This window comes from Mirounga angustirostris, unplaced genomic scaffold, assembly GCF_029215605.1.
Source record: "Mirounga angustirostris isolate CCGP_5_RB_7025 unplaced genomic scaffold, mMirAng1.0.hap1 SCAF_16, whole genome shotgun sequence".
Classification (NCBI taxonomy): domain Eukaryota; kingdom Metazoa; phylum Chordata; class Mammalia; order Carnivora; family Phocidae; genus Mirounga; species Mirounga angustirostris.
Window position 1 is genome coordinate 59,388,884 of NW_026991724.1, and position 26,025 is coordinate 59,414,908.

At 46.4% G+C, this 26,025-nt stretch overlaps 1 protein-coding gene across 14 annotated transcripts in view; it reads right to left on the minus strand.

The window, feature by feature from the left end:
• Positions 1-910: 910 nt before the first annotated feature.
• The window catches only part of LOC123842382 (zinc finger protein 418-like), a 45,001-nt gene continuing 19,886 nt past the window's right edge, over positions 911-26,025 (minus strand). For 4 of the 14 annotated variants that reach the window (XM_064580180.1, XM_064580178.1, XM_064580179.1 and 1 more), the window contains 2 exons: positions 17,163-17,289; positions 2,288-11,846 (listed from right to left, as the gene is read on the minus strand). In XM_064580180.1, the coding sequence (XP_064436250.1) occupies positions 9,106-11,846; positions 17,163-17,289 (2,868 nt within the window). In that variant the 3' untranslated portion in view covers positions 2,288-9,105. The other 10 variants (XM_064580183.1, XM_064580186.1, XM_064580187.1 and 7 more) reach the window with 10 other exon arrangements.

Below are 26,025 nucleotides of genomic sequence, written 5' to 3' on the forward strand. Positions count from 1 at the left end.
TTAGAGTTCAGTGATACATCAGTCTTATATAATACCCAGAGCTCCTAACAACACGTGCTCTCCTTAATGTCCATCACCCAGCTACCCTATCCCCCACCCCGGAGAGCTTCATTTTAAACGTGGTTTCTTTTACTAATTTTCAGACTACCTTGGAGAGGGAAGAGGACATTTACAGTGCCCGTAAGAATTAAAATGAACAGAAATCGATGTCATGTGTATTCACTGGTCTCACAAATGTGCACTGAGCATATACTGGGTTTGTAGGAAATTTTGGTAGATGCATGGGAGAAATGCAGGCACAAGACAAGTAGTCCTGCCTTCAAATGCCTTGTATTATGTTCAAGGAAAACATAGGAAACATGAAAACAGAAATTCAAGTTTACATTCAGTGTTAAAATGTGGCAGGTGGGATGGAAACGAGAGGTGATTTTGTGAGAAGAGAGTAGTTGGTGTAATAATCCACTGGGCAGAAAGGAAGCCCTCATTAATAAGAGCACCACTGAGCAAGGATGAGTCCTATGGGTTTTTATTTTTATTAGCTCTGTTAAAAGATGAAGTGAACTACATAGAAAATTTCAAAGAGCTTATTTGAGCAAACACCAAAACCATTCAGGCAACACCAAACCAAACTAGGGAGAAGACTAATCTTTTTTTTTTTTTTTTTTTAAAGATTTTCTTTATTTATTTGAGAGAGAGAGAGAATGAGAGACAGAGAGCATGAGAAGGAGGAGGGTCAGAGGGAGAAGCAGACTCCCTGCGGAGCAGGGAGCCCGATGCGGGACTCGATCCCGGGACTCCAGGATCATGACCTGAGCCGAAGGCAGTCGCTTAACCAACTGAGCCACCCAGGCACCCGGGAGAAGACTAATCTAAAAAGGGGTGCCTGGATGGCTCAGTTGGTTAAGGGGCTGTTTTTGGCTCAGGTCATGATCCCAGGGGCCTGGGAAGGAGTCCCGCATTGCAGTGGGCTCACTGCTCAGTGGGAAGCCTGTTTCTCTCTCCCTCTACCTGCCACTCTCCCTGCTTCTGCTTGCTCTCTTTCTCTCTCTCAAATAAATAAATAAAATCTTAAAAGGGGGGAATACCAAAAAGGGAAGCAACAAAGAAGTTATATGATTGGCTATAGTTTAAGGAATTGTCTTACTTGGGAAACACAAATTGTCTCTGGTTTTGTTTTTTGTTTTGTTTTTGTTTTTAGAGTGCGAGTCCATGAAGCAGAGGGAGAGGAGCAAAGGCAGAGGGAGAGAGATTCTTAACCAGTCTCCGTGCCTAATGCAGGACTGGATCTCAAGACCCTGAGGTCATGACCCCAACCAAAATCAAGTGTCATACACTTAATCAAATTAGCCACCCGTGGGCCCCTTGCTTTTTAAAATTTTAACTAGGCTCCATGCTCACTGTGAAGCCCAACATAGTTCGCTGTGTGTGATTGGATGTTTTTAGGTTTTGACTTCCTAACATTGAGGCATTTATAAATGTTAGGTTTCAGTTTGCCTCTCTAGGTGGAAGGGCATTGGCGCCACCTGCACCTAGTGGCCTCTTTGTTGATTTGCAGTTCCACACGAAAGAAGCAGGTGCCTAGGTGGCTTCCTGTGGACTCTTCTGCAGTGGAGACCCTGGGACTCCAGCCCTTTAAGCTTTTACCCTGCTTGGCTCACTGCAGAGACACTCGGCAGTTGTGCATGAGAAACCCTTTGCTGTGCTGCTCATAACAGTCTGTACATCTACAGCCTCCTGTCCTGGAGCCTGGAGGGAGGCAGCCTGGCCTTCCCTAAAAAACCTGTTTTCACAGTTTCATCTCTGCACTGACCCTCTCCATTAGCTTTACCTCAGCTCATTAAAAATGTTCATTCTCAGCCCACATCCCACACCTACTGACTCAGACACTATAGTGGTAGCCCAGGAGTCAGTTTTTAAGATGTCTCTGGGTAAGATAGACACACAGTTGAATGTTCCATGTTCTCCTTGTGTTCCTGAAGACCGGGACCTGATATTCTTGTGACTGACACGAATCTCCTCTATAGCTACAGGATTCCAGAATACAGGCTCTAAAATTTATCAGTACACATTTGTTTCCTTCATTTAAAAACTGATGTGTAAAGGAGGGCCTGGATGACTCAGTTGGTTAAGTGTCCAACTTCAGCTCAGGTCATGCATGATCTTGGGGTCCTGGGATTGAGCCCTGCATTGGGGCTCCCTACTCAGCGGGGAGTCTGCTTGTCCATCTTCCTCTGACCTCCGTTCTCTGTGCTTGCTCTCTTTTTCTCTCTCTCTGAAATAAATACATAAAATCTTTTTTGAAAAAGGTAATGTCTAGAATGTCTGATTTACTGTACTTTATTAGTGGGTAAGTGCTCCTTTATGAACATAAAAAGTGAAAAACCTTTAACCACTGTGCCTGGTCCAGAGAAACAATATTTGCAGTATGGTATACTTTTTCTAAGATTTTTTAAAATTAATTAATTTATTTATTTAAAGAGAGCGAGCGTGAGCAGTAGGACGGGCAGATGGACAGGAAGTGAGAGAAACTCAAGCAGACACCACAGTGAGGATGGAGCCCAATGCTGGGCTTGATCTCATAATCCCCAGATCACCAGCTGAGCCAAAATCAAGAGGTGGACTGTTATCTGACTGAGACACACAGGCGCCCCATATAATATCCTTTTATTTTTTAAAGAAGATTTTATTTACTGGAGAGAGAACATGAGTGGGGGGCGGGGCAGAGGGAGAAGTAGACTCCCCCATGAGCAGGGAGCCAGACGTGGGGCTTGATCCCAGGACCCTGAGATCATGACCTGAGCCAAAAGCAAACGTGTAACCAACAGAGCCACCCAGACGCCCCATGATATCCTTTTAGAATTGCTTTGGCAAATGGATGGATTGCTCTGTGTCTGTGTTCAAATACGTTTTACCAAATCCCAATTTCGGTTGCCTAGCACTCCAAAAGTCAATACTCAACAGAGAAGTATTGACTGGAAAGGAAAATGAGCTTTATTTGGAAGGCTGGCCACCTGCGGAGAAGGTGGACTCTTGTATAAAGGCCACCTCCAAGGTTTCTGCCTCACCCAGGGGTTTTTAAAGGAGTTTAGGGCAGCTAACCAGTAAAGGGATAACAGCAGTCTTTAACACTTCTTGACTATATGCAGACTCGATGTGCTAGCTATAGATATTGTCACGGTGCTGGGAGGTTGTACAAGGGGGTCTGGTTCCTTAGAACCTGGGGTTTGTACAAGAGGGTCTGTTTTGCTTTGTGGCATTCAGAAGTTCCCAGCTCTTTCTAGGAGAGAATGCATGGTCTATAGATAAACAGAAAAGTAAATCAGTCATGTAGGCTAAGGGTACTTGTTTAACCTTAAGATTACTAGGTCACCCGAGGACCTGAGTTGGCTTTACCCATACATACCGTTTTTCTTAGAACTGAGAAGACCTTGGCTGCCCCCATTTTGACCTCAAACTTTCTAGTCGGGTTCTTCTTTCCAGCTTGTCTCTAGACTCAGATGGAAGACCCTGCTGGCAAGGCATCCCCTGATGGGAACAAAAACTACCCCCTCGAGCACTAAGGATTGCCCTGAGCCAGCAAGTCCCCACCCATGACTGACTCCAGGACTATGATCTATTTGACTTTCACTGCCTACCTGCATGTACCCATCCACCTTGGCCCCACGTTTTCCTTCTATAAACCTGGAAGTGTTTCTCAGCCCTTTGGAGACAATCATTAAGAGGTTCGGCCATGGTCTTCTCTGTGTTGGGCTCCCTGAGATTCCTTTCTTGTTTACCACCAATGCTTTCTCTGACTTTGGATTTTGTCACCAGGGAGTGGCCAAACCTAGTCTGTTTGGGAACCCCAGGCTAGGTGCTCAAGTCATAATTTGTTTTTGGGTTTTTTTTTTTTTTTTTTTTAAAGATTTTATTTATTTGACAGAGAGAGACATAGCAAGAGAGGGAACACAAGCAGGGGGAGTGGGAGGGAGAAGCAGGCTTTCCGTTGAGCAGGGAGCCCGATGCGGGGTTCGATCCCAGGACCCTGGGATCATGACCTGAGCCGAAGGCAGACGCTTAATGACTGAGCCACCGAGGCGCCCGGGTTTTTTTTTTTTTAATATTTTATTTATTTCAGAGAGAGAGAGAGAGCACAAGCAGGGGGAGGGCCAGTGGAAGAGGGAGAAGTAAACTCCCGACTAAGCAGGGAGCCCAAAGCAGGGCTCAATCCCAGGACACCGAGATTGTGACCCGAGCCTAAGGGCTTAACTGACTGAGCCATTCAGGCGCCCCAAAGTCGTAATTTGTTGAAAAATCTGCACCTGAGGTTTTTTTTTTTTCCCCTTAAGATAACTGTGGACAACCTAATCCGCTGAGTGTAGTCCAGACTTCTACACCCATCAGCACCAGAGAGGTAATGATAGTGCTGGTGGGAAGAATGGAGGACTCACCTGTGGACTGTGCTGTGTCCCTGAGGGGCAAGAATGGCCAGAGCTCTGGGCAGGGCACTGCCTTAAGGACTGATGGTGGGAACTTCCTCTCCAGTAAAGTACAGGTACTTAACGCAGAGGGTTCTTCCAACAACTTCCAAGTGACTCCTCTGTCTCTGCCCTGCCCTCCCACCAGGCACCAGGGCCCCCTGCAGGCCCCTTCCTGGTATGTCCTCTGAAATGAGACCCTGATCCCACATATGTGTCTGTGTGTGGGGGGGTAAGGCCTCCACAGGTTGCCACACACCTGACCCAGGGACCCTCTTCCTTCTGGTAGGGAACCTCCTTCGGGTGAAGAGGGAGGCCTGGACTGACTCTTGATCTTCTGGGCAAGGCCCCAAACAGGAGGGAATCCCCGTCTTTTCTGGGAGAGGCCACGCCCCACCTGGCTCCCAGTCCTTCCAGGCCAGGGGAAGGCCGGAAGTGCCCAGTGACCGATCACCTCCCCGGGCCCAGCGGACTTCCTCTGAGACAGCTGCCTGGGAACACAGCCCAGAGCAGTGGTGAGATGCTCAGATGAATGTCGACTCTTTCGGGACCAGCAGTCAACTATTACAGAAAAAGGAGAAATTAAATCACTTGGAGGCTGGCGTCCCACGGTGAGAATTTCTCCCAGTGTACTGGGTGGAATCGGAGGAGGCGACTCTGACCTGAGTGGGTGTACATGACAACCTTGTCACTACTAACGTGAGACCAGCCAAATTTTCAGTCACCAGTCAGGGTGTTCAGGGACGTCCCTCCCCTCTGGCCTGTCAGGATTAAGGTCCCCTGCCTGTGAGGTTCCTGCAGACCTCCAGCCAGCTCACAGCCCCCACAGTGAGTGGTTTTCCACCAAACACCCACATAGTTATTCAGCACCTTCTCTGAGAATATCCCACTCTCACAATGGGAGAATTTACACTCTGGAAATTGGCAAACACTACAGAGCAGGGATGGATTTTTGTTCTTCTAAAGGCCTGGACTTAAGAAAATGATGATAAATGGAATGAATGTACCCTAGACTTAAACACGTGAAGTGTTTTGGTCCATGACAGTGAGTAGGCCACAAAAATCTGAAGTAGTTAATGGGAGAAATAGCCTTTAGTAGTACCATGAAAACATAAAGAAAAATGTCACACCATGTAAGAATGAGAAAAATTTTAACATTTACCTTTGTTGTGTGCATGGCTAATTTGTAATTGAAAAGGGAACTAGCCATAATCACATCAAAGAAAACAGGCAAATGGTACAAACAGAAATTGTACCAAAGAACACATACAGGTGGTAAATAAACACAAGAAAAAAATGCTGAAAGTGAATCCTTAGGAAATACAATTACAACATAGCACTACACACCTACTAAAAGGACTGTCATTAGACGCCCTATGAAGTACTGGCAGGGACTGGACACACTGGAGCTCTCATACATGCCTGGTGGGAATGCAATAGTGAACACTTCACATCCCATTTTGACCCTTTCATGAAAATGTTAACACTCACCTACCTGTGACTTAGCCATTGTGCTTTGAGTTTTAACAGAAATGAAATGAATTATAATGAAAATATATAGAGGGATTTGTTTGTGAAAGGGAAACACTGGAAATAACCCACATCCTCCAAACAGATGAAGAGATCAATAGTGGTACACCCAGAGAAGAAAACAGTACTGTTGAATGAAAGGGACATACGTGCAAAACCACCTCCAGCCCTCAGGCCAACGAAAAAGGCTGAGAAGTCCACCTAGAGGAGAAATGTTTATTTATGGACTTTGGGGCAGAAGACTATCTTGAGCAACCATAACATGAGTAGGACTCCGCACCACCACCTCCAGAAAGATCTGCTTTTTTAGCCCTAGAGGCTGGGGAGTACCTGGGAGACACCCTGGGAAGAGGATGTTTCAGAACAGGTGTCTGCCACAGTCCTTTAGGATACCAACAAGAATGCTGACTGGGCAGCGTCACAAAAGCTACATCCCTGGAGGATGAATTCTCCCTTGTCTTTACCTTTCTCCTGCCTTCACTTGTCACAACGGCCTTGACATGTTAGCACCACAGGGGATAGAAGAATTCAGAGACTTTGGGATTATTTTATGACAAGGACCTCTGTCACACAGGATACGTGTGTCTGAAAGTGGAGAATTTCTGTGCACACTGATCCTGCCCAGCCAGTCACTACAACATCTGTGGATACACTTTTTTTTTTTAAAGATTTTATTTATTTATTTGAGAGAGAGAATGAGAGAGAGCACATGAGAGGGGGGAGGGTCAGAGGGAGAAGCAGACCCCCTGCTGAGCAGGGAGCCCAACGCAGGACTCGATCCCGGGACTCCAGGATCATGACCTGAGCCGAAGGCAGTCGCTTAACCAACTGAGCCACCCAGGCGCCCCATGTGGATACTTTTTTAAGAGATACACACCACCTAGGTGGCTGGTGTCTCCTCTGCTCCCTAATTGCCCAATCATCCAGATTACCAATTATAGTTCCCCTGCCTGTGGTGTTACAAGTGAATACTGTACACCAGGTCACAAGGCTCCGTTGAAGGATCTGGGGTAGAGATTCCACTCAACAGCGCCTGGCATCCTGTGCTATCAGCTGTGGAGAAGCAAAATATTCCTGTTGTTTCCACACCACTGGAATGGTCTCAACTGCTCCCTTTTCATGGTGACCTCTGAGCACACAAAACTTGCTAGGATCCAGACCACAAAACCCAGATGTGGATCCCGGGAGGCTGTATTAGCTACAACTGGTATTACACAGGACCCCACACTGGGTGATTACACAAGAGAAATTTATTTTCCCACAAATCTGGAGTCTAGAAATTAGACCTAACGGGTCAGCAGGGTTAGTTTCTTCTGAGGCCTCTGTCCTTGGCTTAGATCTGGGGATTCCCTTTCTTCACATGGTCATCTGTGTGTGCCTGTATCCTCATCTCTTCTTATCATGAAGCCAGTCATACTGCCTAAGAGTCCATCCTAATAACCCATTTCAACTTCTGGTCTCTTTAAAGATGCTGTAGCTAACAGTGTCACATTGTGAGGTACTGGGGCTTACAACTTTAACATATGAATGTTAGGTACAGAATTCAGCCCATAACAAAGGTCTTGAGTTTTAATGCAAATTAAAGCCCAAGCTGGAGAGCAGAACTGACCTCTGTATTGTTTATTTGCAATCATCCACTCTGAGACACAGTAAGTTTGGGTGGCAATGAACTCTGTTCACTCCTATGTCTGGCAGAGCTCAATTCTAATTTCACACCACCCCTTAAAGTGAATTTAACACCTAAGACTAATGGTAATTAAACAAAAAAGGCATTTAGTAATGCATAAACCAGAGCAGCACATAGCACCCAATTCCTGTGTTGCTGACTTAGAAGCTGCAAAGATTTATCACAATCCTCAGGAGACTAACAACGTCCCTAAAATATTTACTCTTTCTCTGCAAAACACCATCCAGAACTCAAGAGGTACGGAGGGTCAACAAGGGGCTGAAAAACTGTACTTGGGTGTTTGGTGGAAAACTAAAGCTTGGCGTGTGCAGGACACTTTACAAGGCCAGGCAGACAGCAGCTGTGGGGGCTGTGAGCTGCCTGGAGGTCTGTAGGAGCCTCACAGGCAGGAGACCTTAATCCTGACAGGCCAGAGGGGAGGGACGTCCCTGAACACCCTGACTGGTGACTGACTGGTAACTTAGAAGGCAATGAGGAGATCCCAGTACCCATAACTTCCATCAGCAAACGACAAAGCAAAGTGGTCAGCGTCATTAAGCTGGGTGGTGACAGATGTTCGTTACTGGGACCATCCAGGTGGCAGAAGTGAAATGATTTCTGTCACAGAATCTGACAGTGACTTCCAGCAATGACTTCAGACACATCAGAACACCCAATACAACTTCTGAACTTTCCCAAATAGCTGGAACTTACGGGAAGTCACTCCACTGTGGACAGGCAGGTGAACAAAACTCAATTCAGGAAGGTGGCTGCCTCATAAGGTTCTCCTCAGCATAATACACTAAGGAAGGAACTATCACATTCTCCACCATTTTAAAGTCTTTCTGCAGTGTGAACTCTGAAGTGTGGAATGAAGACAGATGTCTAGCTGAAGGACTGGTGTCCTTCACCTCACTCATGTGGTCATGCTCCAAGGTGAATTCGGATTTTTATGAAACGGTTATCTTTGCCCAAAACATTACCCACATTCTTCACCTGTGTCTTAGCTGAGGCCGCTCTCACAAAATATGATAAACTGGGTGGCTTGTAAGCAACAGAAATTTCTCACTTCTGGAGACTGGATATGTCCCATAACATTCCCCATACGGTCTGGTTTTGTGTCTGGTGAGGACCAGCTTCCGGATTTATAGATCTCCCCAAAGGGTCCTCACATGATTGATAGGGGAAGCAAGCTGTCTCAGAATACTTAGAAGACATTAAAACCATTCATTAGGAATTCACACACATGATCCATTCTAGTATCAATTACCTCCCAAAGACATCACCTGCTACTCCTATTGCATTACAGGACAGGGAGTCAACATATTAACATCAGTGAACAGAACCATTTAGTTCATGTTACTACCCATAAAGACACTATTTACTGCGTACTTTCTCATCTTGAATGAGACTGGAAATTTAGCTGAAAGATTTCCCACATCCCCGGTACTCTTAATGTCTTTCTCCAATGTGAACTCTGTGATGGTAACTGAGAGCACCATAACTGATAAAAGATTTCTCACATTCACTGCAAGCGTAAGGTCTTTCTCCTGTGTGAATTCTCTGGTGTATTATGAATGTCGACTTGTACTTCAACAATTTCCCACATTCATTACACTTATAAGGCTTTTCACGTGAGTGAACCTTTATGTGTACATTCAGGGCACTTCTTTGGAAGAAGGACTTGCCACATTCTCTGCACTCATAAGGCCTTTTTCCAGTGTGAAATCTCTGGTGAGAACGGAGGAGGGAACGAGAAGTGAAAGTTTTCCCACAGTGACTGCATTTATAAGGCCTTTCTCCAGTGTGAACTCTCTGGTGATCACGGAGGTAAGAACTACAAGTAAAAGATTTCCCACAATCACTACAATCATAAGGACTTACTGCAAGGTGACTTTGACGATGATACCGGAGGGCGCGGCTGTAACTAAAAGATTTCCCACATTCACTGCACAGATAAGGCTTTTCTCCTGTGTGAATTCTCTGGTGTTGTATGAACGTCGACTTATAGTTCAAAGATTTCCCACATACATTACATTTGTAAGGCCTTTCACCCGAATGAATCTTGATGTGTACATTGAGACTATTCCTTCGGCAAAAGGACTTGCCACATTCACTGCATTCATAAGGCCTTTCACTATTGTGAACTCTCTTGTGAGAACGAAGGTGAGAAGTAGTGGTAAAAGACTTCCCACAGTCACTGCATTCATAAGGCCGTTCTCCAGTGTGAACTCTCTGGTGAGAACGAAGGGTAGACCTAGACGTAAAAGATTTCCCACAATCATGGCACTCATGAGGCCGGTCTCCTGTGTGAATTCTCTGGTGTTCAACAAATGTTGACTTACATTTCAATGATTTCCCACATTCATTACACTTGTAAGGCTTTTCACCTGAGTGGACCTTTTTGTGTACATTGAGGCTACTTTTTTGGACGAAGGACTTGCCACATTCACTGCATTCATAAGGTTTCTCTCCAGTGTGGACTCTCTGATGATAGTGGAGTCCTGAAATGCCAGTAAAAGATTTCTCACATTCACTGCATTCATAAGGCCTTTCTCCAGTGTGAACTCTCTGGTGAGAATGAAGGACAGAACTAGTGGCAAAGGATTTCCCACATTCACTGCACTCATAAGGCCTTTCTCCTGTGTGAATTCTCTGGTGTTTAATCAGTGTTGACTTACACTTCAAAAATTTCCCACATTCATTACACTTATAAGGCTTTTCACCTGAATGAACCTTTATGTGTATATTGAGGCTACTTCTTTGGACAAACGACTTGCCACATTCACTGCACACATAAGGCTGCTCTCTGGTGTGAACTCTTTGGTGATAATGGAGGGCCGATTTGGTGGTAAAAGATTTCTCACAGTCATTGCACTCATAAGGCCTTTCTCCAGTGTGAACTCTTTGGTGATCATGGAGGACAGACTTAGTGCTAAAAGATTTCCCACATTCACTGCACTCATAAGGCCTTTCTCCTGTGTGAATTCTCTGGTGTTTAATCAATGCTGACTTCCACTTAAAAGATTTCCCACATTCGTTACACTTGTAAGGCCTTTCACCTGAGTGAATCTTTATGTGTAGTTTGAGGATATTTCTTCGGACAAAGGACTTGCCACATTCACTGCACTCATAGGGCCTTTCTCCAGTGTGAACTCTCTGGTGACAACGGAGGTTAGAACAAGTGGTAAAAGATTTCCCACATTCACTGCACTCATAAGGTCTTTCCCTAGTGTGAGATCTCTGATGATAAGCAAGGGCAGACATAGTAGAAAAAGATTTTGCACAGCCACGACACTTATAAAACCTTTCTCCAGGGTGAACCCTATGAGTAATCAACACTGATCTGTGGATAAAAGATTTTGCACATCCACTGCAAACATAACTCTTTTCTCCATTGTGCCATCTCTGGGGATGAATGAGGCCAGATTTCTGGCTTAAGGATTTCCCACATTTGCTGCACATGTACTGCTTGAGCAGAGTATGAGTCTTTTCATGTTGACTGCAAGCTGACCAATGCCTAAGGAATTTTCCGTATTTGCTAAACTTATAACCTCTTTCTCCAGTATGGAACGTCTGGTGTATAGCAAATAAAGATTTATACCTGAATGTTTTCCCACATTTACTGCACACAAAGGACCATCTTCCAAGGTGGACACCCTGGTCCTGAACGTGCGAATGTGTGGGACCAAACGCATTCTTGCATTCTCCCCAAGTATCATGACTTTTTCTGCTTTGTAAAGTTGCCCTGCACTGGGTGATCGTGTGTGGCTTCTCCCCAGTACGAGTGGCCTCTTGCTGCAGATGCCCCGAGCCAGACAGGAAGTCCTTCTGAACTTCTCCACAGGTAAGGGGCTTTCCTGAACCATGGAATCCCCAGCTCTTCACAACAGAGGCCCTGTCCACACGGCTTCTGAAGGATTCTGCTCCCACGTGCTGCTCCTGCTGCTGCTGAGACTTTACACTGAAATAAAATCGTTTCCCACAGGCCCCACACCTCAACAGTCTCTGGCTGTTTTCTTTTCCCTGGTGCGCAGCCAAGTGGAAAATGTCTCTCAAGATTGAACCACACATCTCACAGGGGTGGGTCTTCCGGCAAGACTGAGCTGCCTTGGGCGTCCTGGTCTGTGACACGCCTACAGAAGTGCTCTGGGCAAAGGGTGCCTCCTCATCCTCTGCTCCACAGCAACAACCTGAAGGCAAAGAAGCGCTGGTGAAATTTGTGTTGACAATAGTGAAGGGGTGAGCCCATCACATAATATGCATGGGTCTCACCTAGGCATGCTTTTCCAGACCCTGGAGATGGAAAACAGCTGGAGTGGTTGCTGTGCATTATTGGGTCCTGATAGTCAAAGTAATGTGGAGAGCTCACTAAAAGAATAGGAAACTAGGGTATGACAGAAGGAAGAGAGCCAGGGTCGAAACCTTACTTCTCTTCCCACAAGTTAGCGTAGGACTAATTCTGCTGGTGATATCTGTCTAAGTACAAGGCTGAAGGAAAATCCAATCCCAATAAATTTGCTGCTGTTCAATATCACTTTAAGTGCATGTGAATATGTCATGGTAAAACTTTCAGGGGTGAATGTTAGACTACACAGAAATAGTAGTGAGAGAAATTTGTGAGACGTGAATGCCCAAGATGCATTAATTACCCCTATACTGGACGTCATGGAATTACCAAAGAGTAGAATTCAGAAGTCCACAAACTGTCAACAATGAAGAAGGAAAGACAGAAACGGGGTGTGGCCATTGGCAATCACACCAAATTCTGGTTGAACAAACAAAGGTGCCCGGTATGTTCTGAACACAGGCCTGATATCACCCCTTCCCCAGCTTCTATTCACCAGAAACAGAGCCCCTGTGAGCCCACCTGGTCATGTGTGGAGAATGTCCATGCTATGACACACAAAGGACTCCTCCCTATAAGCCCTCCTGAGCAACTACAAGATACCAGGAGGATAGAAATACTGAAGGAAAACAGGGCACGTGGACAACCAAACTGTCCCAGAGCTACTCAGGAGAGCAGACACAGAAAAACATCCTATGTGACTGATGGCAGCAGGATGGGAGAATAGGAGATACCATCCTTCACGGCAACAAAAATCACGGCATTACCTCAGCGAGCTCAACAGTGCCATTAAGACTAAGTAGGCACAGTGGAGCATAAAGAAGGGCACAAGCACACAGGAAAGATAACTGGAGCCTGCTGTAGCAGAGACTGTGGGGTAGGTGGGAAATAAGGGCTGGGGCTACCTCCATCAGCCACAGGGCGCGTGCTCCTGCAGTCCCTGCTCAGCACAGACTCCGGCTGCCAGCTCCACAGGGGACACTGGCACCCCTGCCACCAAGTCAACCAAAGGCTAAAGCCAAAGCAATAGTGAGAGAGATCAAAGCTGAAGGCAGCACATTTATGATTTCAAACTAGATTACAAAGCTATAGTATTCAAAACAACAGGGTACTGGCACATAAACCAGTAATAATCCTAGGGCAATAGAATAAAGAGCCCAAAAGTAAATGCACATATATATAGTGAACTCATCTTTGAAAATTATGCCAAAAATCTACACTAGGGCAGAGTAATCTCTTTAATAATGTTGTGAAATCTGGGGCGCCTGTGTGGCATAGTCGGTTAAGCATGACCTGACCTTCGGCTGAGGTCATGATCCCAGGGTCCTGGGATCGAGCCCCACATGGGGATCCCTGCTGAGCAGGGAGCCTTCTTCTCCCTCTCCCTCTGCCTACCGCTCCCCCTGCTTATACTTTCTCCCTAATAAAAAACAAAAAAATCTTAAAAAAAAAAAAAATGCTGTGAAATCTATGGGGAGCCTGGGGCACAGTTGGTTGAGCTATAACTCTTAGTTTTGGCTCAGGTTGTGATCTCAGGGTCAGAGCCTGCTTGGGATTGTCTATCTCCCTCTCCCCTACTCCCTCCCTGCGGTGATCTCTTTACCTCTCTCTCCCAAACAAATAAATGAACCTTTCAAATATATTGAGGGGCACCTGGGTGGCTCAGTCTGTTGATTCCAACTCTTTGTTTTGGCTCAGTTCATGATCTCACAGTCGTGGTGATCAAGCCCACATAGGGCTCCAGGTCAGTGCAGAGTCAGCTTCAGATTCTTTCTCCCTCTCTCTCCCCCTTAGCCCCTCCCTGCTCTCTCTTTCAAATAAATAAAATATGTTTTCATTTTAAAAAATGAGGGGGCACCTGGGGGGCACAATCGGTTAAGCGTCTGACTGTTAGTCTTGGCTAAGGTTGTGATCTCATTGTTGTGGTATCATGTCCCACATCGGGCTCTGTGCTAAGCTTGGAGTCTGCTTGAGATTCTCTCTAAAATAAATAAATATTAGGGCGCCTGGGTGGCTCAGTTGGTTAAGCGACTGCCTTCGGCTCAGGTCATGATCCTGGAGTCCTGGGATCGAGTCCCGCATCGGGCTCCCTGCTCAGCGGGGGGTCTGCTTCTCCCTCTGACCCTCCACCCTCTCATGCTCTCTGTCTCTCATTCTCTCTGTCTCAAATGAATAAATAAAATCTTTAAAAAATAATAATAATAAAATAAAATAAAATAAATAAATATTAAAAAATAATAATAATAATAAAATAAAATACTGTTGTGAAATCTGAATATCCAAATGAAAAAACAAGGATCCTGGATTGCCATCTTATAGCACACATGGAAATGAAATTGAAATAGATTAAAGACTTAAACAGATGACCTCAAACCCTAAAATTCCTAGGAAAAAAAAATAGGGAAAAGCCTCCTTAACCTTATTCCTGCCAATGATTTTTTGAATATGACATCTAAAGCATACACAACAGGGCGCCTGGGTGGCTCAGTTGGTTAAGCGACTGCCTTCGGCTCAGGTCATAATCCTGGAGTCCCGGGACTGAGTCCCGCATCGGGCTCCCTGCTCGGCAGGGAGTCTGCTTCTCCCTCTGACCCTCCTCCCTCTCATGCTCTGTCTCTCATTCTCTCTGTCTCAAATAAATAAATAAAATCTTAAAAAAAAAAAAATAAAGCATACACAACAAAAGCAAAAACTAACAAATACCACTATATCAAATTGAAAAGCTGCACCAGAGCCAATGAAAAACACAAGTGTGTTGGGGCGCCTGGGTGGCTCAGTCATTAAGCGTCTGCCTTTGGCTCAGGTCACGATGCCAGGGTCCTGGGATCGAGCCCTGCGTCGGGCTACCTGCTCGGCGGGAGGCCTGCTTCTCCCTCTCCCACTCCCCCTGCTTGTGTTCCTACTCTCGCTAATTCTCTCTCTCTGTCAAATAAATACATAAAATCTTTAAAAAAGAAAAAAAGTAAAACACAAGTGTGAAAAGGATGTACAAGTGACTAACACGTGCTCACAATCACAAATCTTCAGGGAAATGAAAACCAAAACCACAGGATATCACCTCCTACGTGTTAACAGTGGCTATTACCAAAAAAACAAGAGGTAACATCTTGGTCAGGATGTGCAGAAAAAATAACATTTGAATACTGCTGCTGGGAACGTAAATAGGGAAATCATTATGGAAAACATTAGGGAGATCCACCAAAAACTGAAAATACAACTACCATATAGTCAGTCCACCACTGCCATTTCTAGGTATGTATCCCAAGGAAACAAAATCAGTATCTCCACAACGTATCTGAACATGCATATCCACTGCAGTATTGTTCTCATAGCCAATATATGGAAACATCATTAAGTGTGTGTGAGTGTTTAAAGTGACAAAGAAAGGGGGCGCCTGGGTGGCTAAGTCAGTTAAGCGCCTGCCTCTCCCTCTGCTCCTTCCCCTTGCCTGTGCTCTCTCTTTCTCTCAAATAAATAAATAAAATCTTTAAAAAATAAATCAATAAAAAATAAAGTGACAAAGAAGGGATGCCTGGCTGGCTCAGTTGGTAGAGCATGTGACTCTTGATCTCAGGGTTATGAGTTCAAATCCCACACTGGGCACAGTCTATGTAAAAAATATAAAATAGAAAAATAAATTGTAGGGCGCCTGGGTGGCTCAGTTGGTTAAGCGACTACCTTCGGCTCAGGTCATGATCCTGGAGTCCCGGGATCGAGTCCCGCATCGGGCTCCCTGCTCGGCAGGGAGTCTGCTTCGTCCTCTGACCCTATCCCCTCTCATATGTTCTCTCTCTCTTAAATAAATAAAATCTTTAAATAAATAAATAAATAAATAAATAAATAAACAAATTGTATTTAAATGAATAAATAAATGAAATAAAGTGACAAAGATCATTTAGTACACACACACACACACACAGGAATATTCAGCGATAAAAAAGAAGGCAGTAGTGCGACTTGTCACAACATGGATGAGTCTAGAAAACATTATGCTAGTCAACGAAGCCACACAGCAAAACATAAACCCTGTATGGTATCATTTATATGGATAATCTTTAACAAAAGAAATAAATCACACTTATAGAAACAGAGAGTAGAATGCCAGAACCTAAGGACTGAAAGAATGCGGAGATGTTGGTCAGGGATATACACCTTCATTTCCAAGATAAGTTTGAGGATCTAATGTACAGCATATTGACTCCAGTTGCTAATATTACATTGTACACTTGACATTTGTTAACAGGGTTGATATTAAGCTTTCGAACCACCACCAACAAAAAAGGTAATTTTGTCAAGTAATGGTGATGTGATTAGCTTCATTTTGATGATAACTTCATAATTTGGGGCCGCTTGGATGGCACAATCGGTTAAGTGTCCAACTCTTGGTTTAGTCTCAGGTTGTGATGTCTAAACTCGGGTTTAGACTCAGGGTAGTGATACTGAGCCCTGCCTCAGGCTCTCCGCTCAGCATGGAGTCAGCTTGGGTTTCTCTCTTCCTTTCCCTTCCTCTCTGCTCATGAACACGTGCACACGCATTCTCTCACTCTCTCTCAAATAAACAAATCTAAAAAAATTACACTAATTTCATAATGTATATATCAAATTATTATGTAATATAATTTCAATAATATAATTTTGTCAATCATACCTCACAAAGATGAATGAAGCGAGGCAGGTAGAAGAAGAGATGTAAACACTACTGAAAGAACCACAGAGGACAGTCTTGAGAAGTAACCCATGGCCCACTTAAGTAGTAAACATGCCAATGCCTGCAATTTCAGGCACAGGCAGGCACAGGGAAATGGCACCTAAAGGAAGGGTTCAAAACCTGGGCCACAGAAATGGCACGGATCTGAACACATGGACCCAGCCAGGGAGAGGGCAAGCAAGGTGCGATCCATCAGCCTCACGGCATGACCACTGACCTCTAATCTTATCCAATCAGGGCTCAGCACAGAGGGTACTGGGAGCTGCAGGGCAGAGAAAAGGGCACACCAACAACTCAGAGCTAGCAACAAAAGCAACTAACCAGAAAGCTGGGGAAGCAAGCAGTGCCCACAGTCCACACGAGAGAAGGACTAACCATCCCCTGGAAAATGCAGAGGGGGGACTCGGGAGCACAGAGTCTAGTCCAGATGAAAGGGGAGGCTGAGGGCCTTACCCAGTGAGGATATAAGTGTAAAGTTCTCCAGCATCACATGGTGGTAGAGCCGTCTCTGAGCCTCATCAAGAAGCCTCCACTCCTTCCAGGAGAAGTACACGGCAATGTCCTCAAAAGTCACACCACCCTACCATGAAAGGGACAGATGAAACCATGAACATTCTCTCTCTGAGAACACATAATCCAACCCCCGCCACATCCACCCCAGTCTCCCCACCTCAGAATAAATACCAGGTCCTGGTACCTTTAATGCTGCTCTCCTCTCACCTTCCCATCAATCACTGTGTTCAGTCCTCAGCAGTAACAGGCAGGGGGACACATGGATGCACTCTAAGCTCTGGGTTTGGCCTGCAAGGTCCCATCCCTCTGCCCCGATATTCCCATGGAGTCTCCCATGCTGTGCCCTCAAGACAGCCAATTATAGGCCCTGCTTTACCCGGAAGTCTTCAGTACCTGGGCGCTGAGGCCTTTAGCTCACACTTCCCCTCCATGTGTACAGGATTCTGTAGACTGTACCACTCTCACGTCTTCAGGCCCCACAGATGAACTCCCACACCTTCCTCCCCACACCAAAGGATCCTCCCTTGACTCACACTTGTGCTTGTCACATGACATCCAAAGGATGTTTGACAAACTCAAACAGGTTCCAGTCCCACCCCAGGACTCTCAGGGATCCCAAATGAGGGAAACCCTCAAATGCTGCTGAGAAGCCCTCCTCACCTGCCTGTAATCCTCCCTTCAATAACACTCCCAACCACATGTCTACTTTGGATACTCACAGACCATCTACTTCTATGCCGCCCATATTGTCCATCAACAATCAGAACCCACCACCCTCCTCCAAACCTTTCTGAAAACCCCAGCACTAAAGGCAGAGCAAAGCAGAAATGACCACATTTCTCCAGACCTTTTCCAGCAGCAAGACTTTGAAATACCCCAGACACCATAAAAGCTGACCACAAAGTTCTGGTGAAGCCTACAGCACTCAATAAACAGCTGCCCCAGCCTCACTGTCATCTTGTCTCAATTAATCTTAGAAGTTCTCAGCCATCTCTTTTCCGATCATCCCATGGAAGGCTTGCCCATGTTTCTGCCAGATCATTCTCTCTCCTTCACCTGTGTTCACAATGCCCAGCAACCCCAACCACATGCTGAGGAAGAAAACCACTCTTCTGCAGACTTTACTAGGACCCTCTGACCTACTAGCAGTATTACCATGATACTCTGCATTCCCTTCCTAAATGTGATCCAGATCTCCACCCGGGCCACACAGCAGCCATCACTTTTCAAACCCTCCATCATGAAACTTTCCCCCAGTTTCCCAAAATTTCCTGTCCAGCTGCCCACTTGATACCATCAATCACACTTCTCTGAAACATCAGAGATCGTAAACAACGTCAAAAACCCTGGGTATCCCCAAGGACAGTTCACCTACTGCTGACTTCATCAGGTTGATGGAAGCTTCCATCTCTTCCGCTACTAGGACCTGCGTATATTAACAGTGGGAAACCTCACTAAAATGGTATCAGGAGGTTGCAGGCTTGAGGGGGCGGGGAGCTCTCAGGCACTACTCCTTGTTGGACTGCAAACCTAACAGCAAAAGAGGGACTTGACCTTATTTATATGGGATACTACTTCATTACCCCAGACCCAAAAAGAGTCTGTCCTGGCCGCCCCACCCAACAGCTCAGCCAATGAGAAGCCGCAACTCCCACTTTCACTCCAGTGTACCTGCAGTTTGTAACAGCCTTCCCAACTTCGCCTCCTTCCCCTTAAGAAAGACTACCTCCCGGGACGCCTGGGTGGCTCAGTCGGTTAAGCGTCTGCCTTCAGCTCAGGTCATGATCCCAGGGTCCTGGGATCGAGCCCCGCATCGGGCTCCGTGCTCCGCGGGAGCCTGCTTCTCCCTCTGCCCCTCTCTCTCTCTCTCTCATGAATAAATAAATAAAATCTTTAAAAAAATAAAAGAAAGACCACCCCTCTTGCCCTCCGCGCCGACCTACTGCTTGGACTCCGCTTCTCCGTTCCAAACTGCACTTCTCTTCCGTCTCCACAGAAACCCGTTCGTGCGGGTAAAATAACTGTCCGCTCTTGCTTCGTTCTTAGGGTCACGGACCCGAAGCCCCGGGGCCTCCCTCGCTCCCCCTTCTCTCCTCACCTGCAACACCCACCCTTTGCCGTAGCCCTTCTCAGAACGTACCCCAGGAGTCCACCAGTCCTCCGACATCCGAGGCGGGCCGAGCAGCAGTCCGCGGACAGTGCCACCGACTCCTGCCATTGCCTCCTCGCTTAGCCCCGCGGCGGGCTCTCCCCTCTGGCGGCCGGAGAACGCCTATTCACACCCGGCCGAGCCCACCTCACGCCCGCCAGGAGAGACGGGCTTCTCGGGCAGCGAGGGGACGGGCCTCACGGCCGCGCGGCACTGCGCTCCCGACAGGAAGGACGGCGAGCTGCTGTTGCCCGCCGCTGGCGCGGCCCCCTCCCGCCTCGGCCCCGGCCGCCCTCGGCCCGGAGCCCGCTCCCGCACGGGGCCCCCGCCCGCCGCCGCCCGCCTGTCCCGGACGCCGGGGCCTGGGCCGCGGGGGTCTGGGTGCGGGGACGACGCTTACCGGAGCCGGGCCCCTGCGCGCGGCCGCCGCCATCGGACTCGCTGGGCCGAGCGAGGCCGGAGGTGGGCGGACACCCGGACTCGACCGCGTGCGGCGAGGACAGCGCCTCCCCTCGCGTCTTCACGGCCGGTCACCGGAGCCTGACGCGCGCTCCGGCAGCTTACGGGACAAACAGACCCAACCTGAGGCAGAGAGACCTCCTGGCGGATGAGACCGGAAGTCCCGCCCCCGGGGCTTGCGCTCGCCTGGAAACGCCGTGTGCTGTTCCCTCATTGGCTGCTCGCCGCGTCCGCGGGCCGGGCTCTTCCGGGTGGGGCGGCTCCCGGAGCTCTGGCGGTCTCCGGCAGGGGGTGCCCCCCCCTGGAGTTGCCGAGCTGTGGTCACGTGGCGCCCTGAGGGACGCGGGAAAGCGCTGCTCCTCGCCGGGGGGACGGCATTTGCTCCTCGTTAAAGGCAGAGAAGAGCTATGCTTTCAGACTCCGTGAATGTCAGTCAGCTTCCAGAGAAAACTACTATTTTAGATGCTCCCATATTCCTTTGCTGAGGTAAATGACAAATCATCCCTTGAAGTACTTCAGAAATAAAAGAGTCTGTGCGGAGGTGGAAAGATGTTGCTGCTCCTCAAATGTTTGCGCCCTGAGGTGTTACAGTCAGTTTCATAAGTTTCAGTAGGATTAGTGGGAACAATAGATTAGTTCCTGTCACGCAACAAAAATTCAACCCATCCCGTTGTAAAGGTTTGCTGGCTTTATTCATTGATTTGTGAATTGGGCAGCATCCATCTAGCAAGTAGAGCACAGCTCCAAAGCTCTACAGAAAGGGAAAGGTTTTTAAAGATAGGACAAGTATGGGGCGGCTGGGTGGCTCAGTCGTTAAGCGTCTGCCTTGGCTCAGGTCATGATCCCGGGGTCCTGGGATCGAGCCCCGCATCGGACTCCCTGCTCGACAGGAAGCCTGCTTCTCCCTCTCCCACTCCCCCTGCTTGTGTTTCCTCTCTCGCTGTCTCTCTCTCTGTCAAATAAATAAATAAAATCTTAAAAAAAAAAAAAAAGGACAAGTATGTCATAAACAGAAAAAAAAGGATTATGTCAGGTGAAGTCACCTTATTTTGGGGACAGAAGGGTCTTATTAGTCTTGAGGGAGCACAAGCCAAGCTGAGGAGAAAGCACAAACTAACACCTCACAACCCCCCCCCCCCAGGGTATGATAATGTGTGACATTCCTCCAGGAAACTTCCAACTATCTTAAGGTTAATGCTCTGCTAGAAGAAAATACAATATTAGCTTGATAATAGCAAGGAGTCCAGGATCCTCAGGGTCTTCTTTAGCATATGAAATTCCTTTTGGACACCTCCCTTTTTCCTTACCTCTCCCAACTCTCAAGTATATAACCAGCCAGTCCTCATACACCGTTCCCCGCCCCCCACCAGCCCACCCCGCCTTGTGCAGCAGCTCTTTCTGCCCATGGGTCCTGTCCCCGTGCTTAATAAAATACCTTTTTGCACCAAAGACATCTCAGGAATTATTTCTTAGCTGTCGGCTCTGGACCTCATCAACATTCCAAAACTACATCATTTGGCACCCAAATGTGGGGCTTTGAGTCTTTTAATCTGGACTGGGTTTTGGTGCAAACTTGGTGAGTAGTTTCTCTCCTCTTCCTTTACTCTCATTTCAGGGGCTTTTCAGGGAGTACGGTCTTATTGGCACACCGTCATGTCGATTGCTCAGGCTACAATCCTCCAGCCCACTGCCTCTCTTCAAGGAGGAGAAAGACTGTCTTTTGGCTGGAAGTTAGTACCATGACTGGAATGGTAATAAGACCCAGAAACTTGATGCCCTCTCTTTATTCCTGTCCTTATGCAAAGTTGTCTGTCTTGGGCATGGGACGGCTAGCTAAGTCAGCAGGACGGCTGCCAATCTTGACTCCCATGTGAGGTTTCCTCTTCATTGGTCTAATGTGATCCCCTCCACATCTCTGGTTTACTCGCTTCTGGCTGTGAGAACGCCACTGGGAGCTGGCCGAAACCAGTACCTGATTGAATTAAAACCCAACCAGCACGTTTCCTAGACAAGTTGGCTGTAAATACTGCGTGTGTTGGAATGTCCCTTAGGCCATGATGGATTTCTATCTTAACTGTTTTCTGTCAGTGTCCTCTACTAACTACTTAAACTACAAAATTGGGTAATTTCCCCCTGTAAAACTTTTCTAGTGTTTTCCACGGGTTAAAAACGGCGGGTTTTTCAAGACAAGGTAAAATAAGGCTTGACCTTCGAGGCATGACCTCCAAAGCACGGTATTTTGGTCCATATGCCAGGCACCCATCTATAGCCTAGAATGCAGTAGGGAAAGGTTTGGGGGTGATGCTAGCAACTCTCCTATGGGGCCTTTTATGGCAGGCCTGCCTTCTTGGCAAGACAGGATGGTGATCAACAGCGATTTTCATTTGAGGGATGCCTCTAGTTGCTTTTAACACCCGGAACCTCTGACACATCCTGCGTGGGATCCCACCCAGGCATTGAGGGGGGTGGTAGTGGTGGTGGTGCTTTTTGGTAATGCACCATCTCTCTTCTTCAGTTCCCAAGGGTTCTCCCTTGGGATGTCTTTTAACCCACTGGAAACAATTCAGATTGAAAAATTTAAGAGGGCGCCTGGGTGGCTCAGTTGGTTAAGCGACTGCCTTCGGTGCAGGTCATGATTCTGGAGTCCCAGGATCGAGTCCCGCGACGGGCTCCCTGCTCAGCGGGGAGTCTGCTTCTCCCTCTGATCCTCCCCCTTCTCATGTGCTCTCTCTCATTCTCTCAAATAAATAAATAAAATCTTCAAAAAAAACCAAAATTTAAGAAAGGCGCTGCATGGCCTCAGTAGGATCTATCAGATCTCTTATGCAGGAAAACAGGGCAAATAGATGGAGATTGCCTAGGTCCATCCAGGCTTTCGGGGCTGTAAATCAGGACCTGGACCTAAAGGGCCTCTTGCAGAACATGTTTGGTCAGTAACCAGATCAGTAAGCTCCCTCCTGATTTATTGGATGATAATTATCTAAGTAGACCTCCAAATAAACCCCGGTTGCTGGAGGAAACATAGGCCATCCCTAACAAAGGGAATGCTGACTCTTATTCTCTCTTACTGTTCCCCCCAATGCGGGGGCTTCTCCCTCATTTCCCGGGTCAATGGCTATTATTGGAGCCAGCTGTGGTTAGTCTACCTCAGGATGGGGACTTTAAGGAATATTCCCAAGCAGCTGCTGAAACTCCCTTTGTTTTCGGGGAAGGCTTCTCCGGCCTGACCATGGACTGCTTACTTCCACTTGCTGGTAAAAAAACATGGTGTTTGGGGTGCCTGGGTGGCTCAGTCGTTAAGTGTCTGCCTTCGGCTCAGGTCATGATCCCAGGGTCCTGGGATCGAGCCCCACATCGGGCTCCCTGCTCCGCGGGAAGCCTGCTTCTTCCTCTCCCACTCCCCGTGCTTGTGCTCCCCCTCCCGCTGTGTCTCTCTCTGTCTAAATAAATAAATAAATAAATAAAATCTTTTTAAAAAAAACCCACAAAACAAAACATGGTGTTTGCTCATCTGTCCAACTGTCTGAGCTTTAGAACCAGGAACCCCTTTTCTCTACTTCTGGCAGCACTTTGCTTCTTCTGTCTCCCATTCACCCTCCTCCTGTTTCTGCACCACCTTGGGTGTGGCCTGCATAACTTGCTTCTAGACCAGCTTCGGTGCCATGGTACCATGGCTCCTTCTCCCCTCACTGTCAAGGAGCAAGAACAGCACCCCCTAGACTTAACACTGCCCACTTCAGATTTCCCCACCCATGTCTCATGTAAAAATTGACATTGGGGAACAAACTAATTGACTTTTAGAAAAGGGGATCCAGTGAAACATTAAGAAATAAGAGCAGAGGATAATGGGGGAAGGGAGGGAAAACTGAATGGGAAGAAATCAGAGAGGGAGACAAACCATAACAGACTCTCTTGACTCTGGGAAACAAACTGAGGGTTGCAGAAAGGGAGGTGAATGGCGGGGGAAGGGGTAACTGGGTGATGGGTATTAAGGAGGGCAAGTGATGTGATGAGCACTGGGTGTTATATGCAACTAATGAATCATTGAACACTACATCAAAAACTAATGATGTACTAAAAAAAATTAAAAATAAACATTCTTGAAAAAAATAAAATAAAGGAGGATCCAGGTGGTATATAATTTGGTAAACTAATTTGAGTTTAGTTTAATTAAATAGATAGGTCTTTAGAGTTGTGCCCTAAAATGGTTCATTTTGTCTGTCTCGAAGCTTTCGTGGGTAAATAAGATAGCTTTCAAAAAGTCTTGTTTTGCTTGGATGATAATTGGGATTGAATTCATTGGACATCTAGGTCTTTTCCAAATAGAATGGAGTGCTAAAGCATTGATTACTGAACACAGGTTTGTGTTTTTAAGTTATTGCAGAAAAACTAAGGATATTTGGGTCTGTTGATAAACATGCTTTGTGCTTAATTGCTAAGTCTGCCATCTAAAAAAAGTTCTGGTGTGATAGTTTACACTTGGTTACTGCTTAGTCTTCACTGGACACTAAGGTTTCTAAGTTAAAATTCTGCTAAATGTAATTAAGACTGATGGAAATAAGGGAAGCAACTCTCTATGTAGAAAAGTAGGAGGGGCGCCTGGGTGGCTCAGTTGGTTAAGCGACTGCCTTCGGCTCAGGTCATGATCCTGGAGTCCCTGGATCGAGTCCCGCATCAGGCTCCCTGCTCGGCGGGGAGCCTGCTTCTCCCTCTGACCCTCCACCCTCTCATGTGCTCTCTCTCTCATTCTCTTTGTCTCAAATAAATAAATAAAATCTTTAAAAAAAAAAAAAAAAGAAAAGTAGGAGATATGTAAGAAAGAAATAAGAAATGAGAACACATTTTTGTTGAAGGTAAAAGAAGGTAATTTTGTCCTAAATGAGACTTGTGGTTTGAAAATAAATGGCTTGGGACAAAAATCTAGCTGCAAAGGAAAGTTGTAGAAAGTTTGTGAAGGCAAATCTTTGGAAAGGAATTTTATGTGTGATCAGGAGGGACTAAGAAATAAAATGGATTTTAGTTTTTTAAAAAATAATTTAGGGTGCCTGGTTGGCTCAGTTGGTTAAGCGTCTCCCTTCCACTCAGGTCATGATCCCAAGTCCTGGGATCAAGTCCTGCATCAGGCTCCCTGCTCAGCGGGGGGCCTGCTTCTCCCTCTCCCTCTGCCTGCCACTCCCCCTGCTTGTGCTCGCTCTCTCATTTCTTTGAGAGAGAGTGAGCACACAGAGGGAGGAGAAGCAGACTCCCTGCTGAGCAGGGACCGCCCCACCCCCCCACCCCGCAATGCAGGATGCGATCCCAGGACCCCAGGATCATGACCTGACCTGAACTGAAGGCACACGCTTAACTAACTGAGCTACCCAGTCGTCCCTAAAATAGATTTTAAAAGTACGCTGGCATAAGATTGAAATTCTGCTTTTCTCTCTGTTCAAAAGACAAAAGTTTTCTTGAATTGTTGGTTTGCACTTGATTAAAAAAAAAATGTAAACAGTTTTTTTTCTCTTTTGTCTGCCTAGAAAACCAGTTTCTATGTCTTGTCTTTATTAGGTCTTTGATAGTTTAGTTAAAACTTACCAAATGTTAAAGGAGCTAAGTTTTGCTAACTATATAACCCTACATTTTGCCTTTGGAATCTCTTATTGTCACCTTGTTAAATAAATAAGTTTTAAGTTTTGAATAATCTGTAATCCTATTTAGGCATGTGCTTTAAAACTTTCTGAGGTTTTTAAAACAAACTTCCCAAGATTTGAATTGTAAACAAGTCTCTGATTAATTAGGCTTGTTTATTTGGTATGTTACCTTTTTTTTTTTTAAGATTTTATTTATTTGACAGAGACACAGCGAGAGAGGAAACACAAGCAGGGGGGAGTGGGAGAGGGAGAAGCAGGCTTCCTGCCGAGCAAGGAGCTTGATGTGGGACTCGATCCCAGGACCCTGAGATCATGACCTGAGCTGAAGGCAGACACTTAACGACTGAGCCACCCAGGCGCCCGGTAAGTTACCCTCTGATATAAGGTCATTATCACTTGATATTCTGATTATTGAAGTGTTACCTGTCACAGAAATAACTGGATTTCTTTGTCAGCTATATTGTAACCTGTCATCAGAATTTTAACCATGTCCATTTTTGAGGGTTTTTTGTCATTTATAATTCTTATTCTTATGAAGTATTTTTCATCTTCAAGGAGATTCAAG